Source organism: Aulonocara stuartgranti (genome assembly GCF_965226115.1).
Source record: "Aulonocara stuartgranti genome assembly, chromosome: 8".
NCBI lineage: Eukaryota > Metazoa > Chordata > Actinopteri > Cichliformes > Cichlidae > Aulonocara > Aulonocara stuartgranti.
The window spans coordinates 6,021,843-6,034,063 of record NC_138959.1 but is presented as its reverse complement, the minus strand read 5'-3'; the positions used below and the strand labels follow the sequence as shown (position 1 = coordinate 6,034,063).

Below are 12,221 nucleotides of genomic sequence, written 5' to 3'. Positions count from 1 at the left end.
AGAGAGATTTAGTAAGAGATGCAGGATCACAAAATTAAAATGAACTGACAAAGACCCCCCTCTCCCCTCCCAGTCACAGTGTTTGCTTAGGGGAAATATTAGATTGTATGTGTAAAATACGACGGTGAAATTTCATACTGTGTTTCAATAACGTGAGAAAACCTCAGGAGGTGTGAGCGCTTGAATAGTCAATATCAAATCCAGTTGTCCTTTCACCTCAAAGTTAAATAAGTCCAGCCAGGTGGATTTAGGTGTGTTGCAGTAATGTGCACACACACTTACACAGCCATAAAAACAGCACGAGGAAAAAAAGGAAAGACTTTTCAGATTGGAGAGGACAGGCAAGGATCAGGGGTGCAGAGGGAAAGGGTTACGGTTAACTTTCCTCTAAAGGGTGTCAAAAAAGGAACTAAATTGGGTGTCAGAAAGCACTAAGGAGTTGAAATAAGTCAGGGTCCCCCAGCTCCCATGTGGGTGGGTGCTTGCTTTATACTTTTCAGACAATGTCCCTTTAAAAGCACCACGTCTGGAAAGCCCATTAGATGTGCATATAAAATTTCCCCTGTGATTAATAGTTTGATGAGGCAGGGTTGGTTGGAGGGTACTACCAACATGTGGCCGGCAGGGCTCCTCCTCTGCAGTCTCACGTTACACTCCATAAACTTGCCACTCTTTCCCACCTATATGTTTAAAAAGGAGGAGGGCTCACTTGTCAAGAATGCCTTAGAAGAGTTGTGAAAACAGCCAGCCCGAGAACGGGAGTTATACAGTTGTGGATGCCGCTTTCCCGAAGAGCAGCAACTTGGTTAGATCTGGGAAGGAGAGAGGGTGTGTGTGAGAGCGACGCAGAAGGGAAAGTGTGTGAGAGTGTGTCAGGACCAGAGGCTCCAAAGGACGTCACGCACGCTCCCAGAGAGAGAGGGAAACGTGCTGTCACAGGAAGGTGTCTATCCTCACGTGCTCTGGGCTGTGGAAGCGTCAACAGCCTCTGACAGAAGTGAGTAGATGCAGTGAGACGATGGTGTTCATTTAGTCAGCTGAAGTGGATATTACTCAAAAGTGACAAAGATATCGATTTCTAGTCCTAACTTACTTTCTGAGAGAGGTTGAAATTCCTCGACAGGAAAAAGACTGTGCTCGTGCGAAGGGTTTTTGCATCACGATGGATCAGCCGGCCAGCAGCTGCATGCGGAGCGCCCATCCCAGCAGCCCCATCTGGGGCTGCATGAGGAACCCTCACTCTGGGGTCCCAGGGGTGAATCTGCAGTCGCCCTACCAACAGGCCCCGTTCTCCCTCCACCAGAAGCCTGAGTTCCTGGCCTACACAGATTTCTCCACCTCCTGCCTGGTGTCGAGCACGCCGCACGCAGCCTACCCTCGCGATGACAGACTGTACCAAGAGAGCCAAGGGGGTTACCAAAGAGCTGACTGGCAGTTCAACCAATGTGAGACTCGTGTGAGAGCACCTGAGGCCTGCCCGCCTGTTGCCCCTGCAGTAATAGGTGGCGGCGGCAGTGGGGCTGGAGGGCCTGAGCTGGACAGTGTAGGGGGGGACAGGCTTCCAGGCACCGTGCCCGGGTGTATGGAGGGAGAATACTCACCCCAGAGCGTGGCGTCGGCCGATTCGGACAAGAAGAGCTCCAATAAGAGGAAAAGAGATGTCACAGGTAAGCCAGCGAGCTGGGATCAAGGGGTGCCACCTGGTGTGTGTTGGTTTAAAAGTATAGGAGAACAGAAAAAACAGTGATCCCTACAGGCATTTGAAAGCAAATAGCCAAATTTAGGAGTGGTAAAAAAAAAAAAGCAGATATATTGTTTTTGTGTTTAGGGTCTCTGATAAATTTTAGACTAAAAAAAAAAAAAAAACACTTCCACAATTGTTTTCCTTTAGTTTTTATGCCAAACTACTGCACAGGTGTAAAAACAGATCAACTAAAAACAATATTTACGTCATTCTTACCTCACTGAAAATCAAAAAAATACGCATCAAGGTCAAGAATTCCTCCCGCGCCCTGTATCACAGCTGGCAATGACACAAATTCTCTGCATTTCCTCACCAAATCAGCCTTAAAGCAGCACACTCACACGATCGCTATGTAAAAGGTGAGTAGGTGACGAGACTTTTGTGTTCAAGACACACTTTAAGTAGCAGTTGCATCCTCTTATTGTTCCAGCGCTTTCAAAAGGATGATTCATGAGGCATTTGAACTTTTCATTTTGCTGCTGTATCCGTTGGAAAAAGACCTTTGATTTATTATAGCAGGGCGACATTAAAAATTATGATAAAAAACGAAGTTGGGTGTGAAGAGGAAAGCGTTTAAAGGCCTTTTGGGGATTTTGCGCTGTATTTTTCTCCTGAACACAATCCTGTTGCGTATTGATTGCTGCTATGAATTTTTCAAGCGGATAAAAGGGTTGAAAAAAACTGTATTTGGTGATATTTCAATGTATTTAATTTAATTTTATACAATTTTTCTTTCCAGATATTTCCTAAAAAAATTCCCACAAAAAATGACTTAATATATTTTTATGCTCAAACATCAATAAGAAGTAATGCCCTTAGATAATTTCGCCTATCATATTTCACACTTGCTAATAGGACACAAAAGTAACAGACGACAGACCAATCCTAAAAGTTTCAGGCGAAACATTAGCAGCAGAACAACAGGCCAAAGGAAACATTTAGTTTTAAAGTGAATCTAAATGTGTGAAGGTTTTATTATGGGGACTGTCACCCTAGCAAAATAAAAACACATCCAGAACATATGGAGCGTTCATATTTCATTTGTAGACGCTTTTGGTAAATTTAGCCTGTAATAAACACAGTGATTTATGCGTCTTACAGGAAAGAAAAATGAGCATCCATACTTTGGAAAAAATGTAACTTTTTACACATTTTAATATATATTTAAATGAAATTTTGTTATTAGAACTCAAGCAAGTGTGGCGTAATTGTTATTCATATAGCCAACACTCCACTTGCCAGGCAAATATCAAAGAAATTAAAACAAAAGTTAAAAAAGGGGAACCCAAAACAGAATTAAAAGACCAAGACAAATACAAAAATAACGCATTCATAAGAGCGATGAGTGTCCAGAAATGTTAATATTGAATTCAAACCACATAGAGAAGTACACTAGTGCATGTTGCTAAAGATGGTGTCATCTAAAGTGTCCAGTATTTAACCCTGACCTGTCCAAACATAACAGACCATGTCTGATTGTAAAGCGTGCAAATTTGGAAATACTACATGACCAATGCATGCAACAGACATGAGTCTAATTGAAAAAGAGGAGGTGAGGGAGCACCCCACACACCAGCCCACTCCACCCACCCTCCTTTTTTTTTTACCTTATTGTAACCTCCACTCTCTACGCTGAAAACATGCCAGACCACGTCTGGTAAAATCACTTTCCTGTGAGCCCACTTCTTACATTCTTATCCATTGACATTTTCCTGTCGTTAAGCCGTAACATAATCTCCCACTGAGTGCATGCAACATGTCTGACCACCGCATCAGTTCTGGGTTTTAGAAAAGAACCATTCACTTTTTCGAATTGACTAGCTGGTAGGAGAGCATATATTAGGAAAATGTCCTGAAGGCATTCACATTACATGCACATACATAGCAGCTGCTATACGGTCTGCTTCTGTGTATTTGTTCTGATATGGAAATGTGGTGCACTCGGGTAAAGTTTCCAAATGTTTAAAACCAAAATGATATGATCTGACATTGACTGCAATCCAAAATTTGACCATCATAACACTGTGATATTTAACAGGGATGCTGTTATAAACATTTGACTGTTGCTGGCCCTAAAATCAATATGGTTTTGATATTAAATTTTAAGGTCTGACATGCATGAAAAGGAGTTCTTCACCATTACAAAATGAGCGTGTTAACACTTAACACAGTAACTGTTAGCAAATATACTTCCTCTAACAGCTCGGATGGTTTTGCTACATGCATTTTGATGCTTTTTCAACAATTTAACTGCTTCTGTGAACCATCCATATACAAACAAGCAATAAATGTATACTATAAAGCACTGCAAAATGATTCTACACATGCAAAAAATGATTTTTCAGGTAGGTGTAAAAATGTTTTTTTTAAAAATATTTTTTAAAGCTGCTGATTTTGATTAAATGCAGCATGATCTGCACAAATGTACATCATACCTAGGGGTCCATGACCATAAGCCAAGGGTATAAAATAGAAAAACAGAAAACTGTGCTCAGTTACTGGAAATGTACAACCATGAAATCTTTGGCTTGATAGAAAGATATACTGTTGCCCATTGCATCACAAGCTTATGAAGTATTTTGGTTAAAATATCTTAGAATACAAATAGTTTGCAACTATATGCTTAATCTCTATTAGGATTAGGACGATGAATGAGGTTCTTGGTAAATGTTATTCCTTTAATAAATGCCTAGTAAGTTTGAGCACCATTCTCATAAAGTGCTGTAATAAGAAATTAAACATTTATTAACTGAGAACAGTTTAAAGACGCTATCTAAAGGGGTTAAAATAAACGTTAGCCAATAAACTGTCTTAATACATTGTGAAATTCAGTCTTGAACTTTAGCGCACACATTTTTGCGATCAGTAGTTTTCGCCTGGGGTTTTCTGCTTTAAAACAATCACTAATTTACAACAACTTTAATTCAGTCCTGATGAAGACAAACTCCTTTTGCACCATCCACCCAGAAAGGCACCAAATGCTGTTTGCCTTTGGGAGACCCTGCTGTGTGCAGAAGCCCTCTCCCTGTTAGTTTATGGCCTCTGGCTGTGCAGGATATTTATTGGGGGCCTGTTTGGTGAGAGCCAGTATGTGCCCTGCCAGGTGTTCAAAGCAGCTAAACCTGTCTTGGGAAATTTCAAAAGTCGGCACACTTGAGGATGCCCGTCGTTATTGATTCTTGAACCACAAAAACAAATCTTCTTTTTTTCCCTAACAAACCACATGGCACATCAGGCGTTTGTACACAAAAACTACACGTGTGCACAAACACTGTATGTCCTGGTTTGCCCAGTCACATCTGGCCCAGGTGCTGCAGTCCATTTCACATTCTGGCACACTGCTCTGGCAAGCACAGAGCAGAACTTCTCACTTTGACAAATTAGAACCATTTTCTGGTGATTACATCAGCTGCTGGTGTCTCTACCCCTGCACAATTATTACCGAAACTCATTCCCTTCAATACACAGGAGAGGTTTTACTTAAAGGTAAATCAACCAGCTTTCATATATGTTTATCCTGTTAATGAGGTTTAAAATTTGGCCATTTCTCTAAGCTATGTGAGAAATGCAGGGAAATATATAAATGTATAAACCGCATTATTTCTTGAATAATCTTAGGCTGTGGGTTTTCTGACTGCCACATTCACAGAGATATCTCAAGGCTTTTTTTCTGATGTTTGCTGTCATGTAAAGATGAGTTAATGTGAATCTGCCCCGAGCACTCCCACGGGGACTGTTCTGACACACACACCCACACCGACGTAGCACTCCGACCTGGACACATCCGCACCTTTGTTCTTTTGTTAGAGGCTTTAACGATGTTCCGCTGCATTCCTCCACTAACTTAGGCCCTCTGTGGCTGGTTTGGTGGCCCCTGCCCTGTGCTGATACGCTCTTACATACATAAATCGCGAAGGAATGTTTAGAGGAAGACATTTGCACTTACAGCATGTGTTCATGAACAGACAAATAAGGGGAAATAAGCAGCAAAAAATAACCACGGCATGCGCAGGTTGCAGGTGTACGCGACTCGTGAGGCCAGGTCATGGTGGTCTCTTTTAAAAGTGCTGGTTTTAGTGTTTACTATATGAGGGGCCACCCTTTAAAGAGCCTTTGGAGTTATGGTTTGTTGGTTGAAAAGGGTCTTGAGGTCAGTTTAATTGCGAACTAGAGGCCAGTCACAAAATGAGTGGGGAGCTAATTTAAATCAGATTAGCTGTGAATGATAGGAAAATGAAGGGTCTCCAGGTCAAGTAGCACACTTGCATGTGTAGCTGCTTGTGAAGAAAGGGGATGCTGATCATTTTTATTTAGTTTTAAACAAAAATTATGGGATCGTACAGATCATTTATTACCTTCACTGCAAACAGCTTTAAAGCATTGGTTTCCTTGTGTCACCTGACTTTCCCTTTAAGTTGATCCAAACAGACTCATAGAGAAAGCCATCAACACAGCTTCTTAATGTTCAAATATTCTTATCTGAATTCATGTATACCACTGTTCCTTATTGAGCACTTTCAGCTGTTTCTGTATAATTTTCTCTTCAATCTTTTAACACATATTTAGCAAATTTCTTTATTGTTATTCATGATTTTAGCAGAAAATTAGCTATAATTTTCAATTTATTCATTTTAGCTTGCTATATTAACTATTATTATTATTATTGTTGTTAAACTATGTACAATATTTAGTCTGGGCACAAAATTATTTGTAATTATAGCCAATTTCTTATATTAGTCTATTATTTATCTAGGATGTTAAGTTAAAATTCTATTTGATGATCCACATTTTAACTAACAATTTCAATTTGGTAGCCATCCTATTAACTAAGAAAATATTCATAACCTTAGCTTGCCATTGAAACTATTTTTCACAATGTTTAGCTAGCTAAAGGTATTAACTGGCAGATACACCAACACGCAGAACCTTCTCATTTTTACTGATAATTTTAATCTTTTAAAGTTTCGATTCTTATTGGCCATTAGGCTTACTCTTCTATTTTACTGATTTATGCCGTTATGTTGGCTGGAAAGTAGCTCCCTTGTGTAGTGGTTAATATTTTCACATAACCTAATACACGAAAGGTCTGCAATTCAAAACTAGGAAGAGAGACAAATCCTTGGAAGGGTTGCATAAGAAAGGGCATCTGGTGTAAAAATCTGTGCCAAATCAAATATGTGGATCCACCCACTGTGGCGATCCCTTGGGAGCAGCTGAAAAAAGCTATGCCTTTACTTTGACTTTTGATTAATAGTCATTTCTTCACTCAAACCCCAATTCATAAATAGTTCTTTTTTTTTTTTTCATCTGTCGACAAACCCATTAGAGCACTTTGACACCTGATTGGGAATCTCTGGTTTAAAGGAATAAACTGGCAAATGGCTCGCACTCTATGAAATGCCTTTCTCTTTCCAGATATCCAGGAGTCCAGCTTTAAGGTGGATTCCAGCTGCAAGGCAAGAAAAGAGCGCACAGCATTCACCAAGGAGCAGCTGAGAGAACTGGAGGCAGAGTTCACCCACCATAACTACCTGACCAGGCTGCGTCGCTACGAGATCGCTGTAAACCTGGACCTCACAGAGAGACAGGTACAACGCTTTTCCCTAATATACAATTTCCAGCAGGGCAGGATGAACCATAATGTTATCATTCCACATCAACATCATACAACATCTTGGAACATATTGGAAAGCCTTAATGTCTGTCCTTCCCCTGTACTAAATACCAATGCATAAACACAGAGGCATTTGAAGTACAATGAACATGTTTTTTCCACAGTAGTTTTCATTCTGTGGTTCTAGCAGAATGACATGCAGCTTTAATGAGTGGGTGGCAGCTCCAGACTCGATGAAATCGGGCGAACATGTGTCGATGCTGCTGGATCAAACCCCGGTCTGCTTGTCAAGCCACTGTCCCTCTCAGCTCCTTCTAATGAGGCCGTGGTGCCACAGTGACCACACATGCTGCCGTCTGCTCCTAAATCTATTTCCCAGATCCCTAAAAAACACACACACATACATGGACAGAAATATTCACACACAGCCAGGTTCCATCTTCGCTCAGGGCTCCCACTGCAACCAGACAGCGCTTTCCAATTCATCCTACATGCTTTGGCAGTTTGCCGTCCTTTCAATCAGTCCTGAGTAATGGACAGACTGAGGTTTATCTGAATCCCAGAGCTGTAGGGGAGGACACTTCTAGTGGGATGTGCAGGGGTCGCCTAAGGCTTCCTTGAATTGTGCACACACAGGTTGGAGTTAATTTGAATCTATTTGAGAGAGTTTAGTTTATAATTTTAAGGGAAATAAACCTGTGCTTTTGTCTGCAAATTGACATAATCAAGTAGTTTAAAAACATAATAACTGCGTATGCATAGCCTGGTTATAACTTGAGGTTTATTTGCTTTAAAATGCATGTATTTCTCTCTGCCATGGAGCATCCCACACACCATTCTTCTGTTGTAAATACTCACTACCGCACCAAATCCGCAGCTAACAATAATCTTCAAAGTGTATTGTTTCCTCCACTGTGAATAATGTTAACTAAAATGTACAGGCCCCAGCTGTTTGAGGAACCAACTGTATTAGACACCTACTGATAAAGGCTTAAGTAAGACATTTTCTAAAGCTTTAAATAAACTATCTTGGTCACAGACTTAACAAATGCTCACTCTTCATTTTTTTTTCCTGTCAGTTTTTCTCTGTAATTTCCCCAGGTCTCGGGAAGTGTGTGTTTTTGCAGCTATTTATGTCTGGATAGTTAAAATATGAGCTCATTCTCATTTTTGAACAGCACAAAGATACAGATGAGCACTGTCCACACCACAAGTACAGTAAACTCACATCCTGTGTAGGCTGACTTCCTGACAGTTGACTTTTCTGACCTGCTGTCTATACGATACTCTCTCCCTCCATTTGGAGTGATTTTGCAGCCAGGCCTCAGTGCTTTGTACTGACAAGCCGTGCTCCCTGCAAGGCCAATGCAAACCAAGTGAATTTATAATCTGTGCTGGGAGATTTGTGGAGGATTATTTGTCTATTTTTTTGCTGACCGTGTTGTAAATTTTGCTAAAAATTGCAAACTGGAGAGAAAAGCCACAGTGATCCTGTTACACGTTCAAATGTGGTGAAAAATTCAAAGTACTGTGAGAAGGGTATCTGGTTTAGATTTGTATTGTCCTAAGACCACAGCCTTTATTTGTAGTGCAAAGTGTTTATACTACTAGAGCTACTATTGTTCTTTTCAATTAATGATCTATACAAATCTAAAAACTGATCACAAAAGACAAAGAATGCTGTGAAATCAACCTTTGACATCTTAGCAATTTTGCCCCTAATCCACAATTAACTACATTAATTTACCTCAACAGTGTATCCATGCTAACGACTTTGTAGAGTCATCATTCTATATGCTAATTTAATATTTCCTGTGTTTTTTCCACTACAGGTTAAAGTTTGGTTCCAGAATCGGCGAATGAAGTGGAAGAGAGTGAAGGGAGGACAATCGGCTTCGCCCAACGAGCTGGAAAATGACGACATAGACTCAGCTGCTTCACCCAGCTCTGAATGATGTTTTTAAAAAATTGTCTTCGGACAAAAAAAAAGAAGAAAAAAAATAACGAGGCCTGCGCTCAACTGGACACCAACGCAACCTTTGATTTTATGGAAAGTTGGCTCCAGGAACCAAATAATTCCAGAGACTTTTTCATTCCCAAGAAGAAAACACCAAGCATCCGTCACTGTTTTCTGTTGTAAATAGTTGATTTATGTCCATAATGAACTGTATTTTCATACAACTTTGATAAATACTCCATTTAAGAGGCCCACTCTTGATACTCCTGATCGTTGTATATTAGTGACAAAGTCCATACAGCAGCTTTAAGGCTAGTGATGACATATCAGCCTATGATGTGATTGTGTTTGAGGTCCTCCCCTTTGCTTCCAGTATTGTAATCATGGCCTTTGACGCTTGACTACAACCACCTGGGAAAACTCAGACTGCACGAGTGTTGCCAAGGCCTAAGTGCCTCCGAATCAGATTTTTCTTTTTTTTTCATTTTGAGAGTTTCTTTTTCCTAGAATATAGTTTTTTGGGGTTTTTTCTTTTCAGTAAGGCATTTTTACTATGTTTTATACCATTTGAATGTTGTTGATAAAACACAGATGTTGACTGTTTCTGCAAATAAAATAAATCATCTGTTGCAAAATGGGAAACATATTGGTAATTTCTTCCACCTGCAACAGTTGAGTTATGACTGGACAGTAGGTACAGTAGATGTGTATTTTTGGCAGATGGTTTTATTATGTGTGACTATAATTCCTAAAAGCAAAATAATTACTGATAGTTCAGTTTGCTTCCATTTGCTATTTTTGTTGGCAGGGGAAAGCAGAAGTATTAAATAGTTTGCATGTGTGTGCACTTAATGGATGCAGCGAAATATTGTAGCTATATCAAACACTGTGGTGCACTTATTGGTGGTTGTTTAAACTATCAGTGTTTTGTACCATGATTTAAAATGATGACTCTTCTTCTTGTGCAAGGGCTAAAGAAATAGCACACAAAAAAAATATTTTTTGCTAAATCTAACAAACAAAACTGCACCAATCAATATTCTTAATCGGTCCGTTTATCAGTGAGTGTACAATATAATGCAACCAAATAGGAATGAACTCATAAGCCTGTCCTTTGACCATGTAGTCGAAGAGCAGTTTTTAATTTTAATGTTTTTAACATGACAAACAGGAAGCATGATTAGTTATGAGCCACATGGCCACTGTGTACTAAAGTCAACACCCTGCAGCTCCTGTTTGCATGCTGCATATATGTGCCAGCTGTGTGAACACTGATTAAATATACACAGGACAGTGTTGTTCTATGGTATTGGGCTATTTTATGTCAGATTATATACCTGAGCATTACTATGACAAAAACATTGACCTGATCATCAAATTTATCAATGCTATCTACTGCCTACTTGTGTTTTTTTGCCTACTACTGTAGCACTTTTATTTCAGATTTTTTAAATTCTTGGCTAAATTTAACTTGCAAGATAGCCCGTTCAACCACTGTTTTATAAATAACGGCTATAGTAAGCGAAACTGAAACTAAAATCCACACTGGTGACGTTGAAACCGGAGACCTGAGAAACTGAATAACATTCCTCACTCCAAGTGACTAAGAGTGAAATAATCACTGATGACAGCAATTGGGTGGGACCAAGAGAAACCTTTCTCAACTTCCAAGCAATTGCAACAACTACCAAATACAGCAAGGAATACAGCTGATTGACATATGACCTGGTAGTAAATATGTTAGAGGATTACCCAGGCAATCAGGGCCTGCAATGTCCACAAGCATCCAGCTGTCAGCTGCAAAGCGGCGTGCAATTAGCAAACCATTTCCAGTATATAAGAAGCTTAAAGTTAGGCAACTTCTGAGCTAGCTGTAACTTAGCTGTCACAGCCACTGTTGTGTATTTGTGACTGGCTAAATAGGCCAATCACAAATACACACACACACACACACACACATAAAAAAAAACATGCCTTGTGCTGTATTGATAGTAATGCATAATTTTTTTTTTATCTTGGTAAGGAGGAAAACAAATCCTGTTATTGCTAGCTTTTCCAACTTTGCGATTAGAACTCGCTCAACTTGTGAGTGATGTCATTCCCAGCTCAAACTTCCGAGGTAAACGGAATGCAGCATAACTTGTCTAAAATCAGGATAGTTTTTGTTTTTGGAGAGTTTGTGTTGGAATTTGCATTGGAACCTGTGTTGCACTTGGAGCCAGTCATTTGTTGACATTAGCGATTGTTCCATTTAAAAGCTAACATTGGCTAATGTTGCTAATGAGTGTTGGAAGCTGGAAGCGGAAGAGAAGTCTTGACTCAAGGTAATTAACAGCAAGCATGAACATCACATGCTTTGGATATTTATGGCAATTCACATAGAAATACACATAGAAATAACACTGGCTGTTTCTGTTTTTTATGTTTAATCCAATCACATAAAAGTGTTTAATCCACAAAAATGCTGCTAACACAGCCCTAATGTTGCTTTTGGCCTTAGTAATTTGGTGCATTCACACTGATGCCATGCCTTATTTTCAGCAGCAGGCAGTCTCCTACATACAAAGTCATTTTGTGTCAACATGATATCAGCCTGAATTATGAATTCATTTATTTTGATAATGAGGCTAAAAGCATTCATGTAAATGTGCAGATATGTGTGCATTGTGACCTCAATGGTTACATGGTCCCAGGTGCAGTGAAACGGTTACAATATAAGAGGGTCTCTCCAAGAAAACCTCATCAAGAAGGATTATGTAGTCCATGGGCAGTCCTGCAACCTCCAACGTCCCACCTGATGATGGCATAATTATCTTCATTAATATCGCAAATGCAGGTCGGATATCCCTGAGGTCAGATTGGAATCAGCTCTCATCAACGCCCACACAGATCCTGTCTATATAGCA

The 12,221-nt window shown here is 39.9% G+C and overlaps 1 protein-coding gene across 1 annotated transcript; it reads left to right on the top strand.

The window, feature by feature from the left end:
* Positions 1-580: 580 nt before the first annotated feature.
* meox1 (mesenchyme homeobox 1) lies at positions 581-9,950 on the top strand. Its single transcript, XM_082545172.1, has 3 exons — positions 581-1,667; positions 7,160-7,332; positions 9,191-9,950. Exons 1-3 carry the CDS (start codon positions 1,163-1,165, stop codon positions 9,311-9,313), a joined length of 801 nt encoding a protein of 266 aa, XP_082401298.1. The 5' UTR covers positions 581-1,162; the 3' UTR covers positions 9,314-9,950.
* The last annotated feature ends 2,271 nt before the right edge of the window (positions 9,951-12,221 follow it).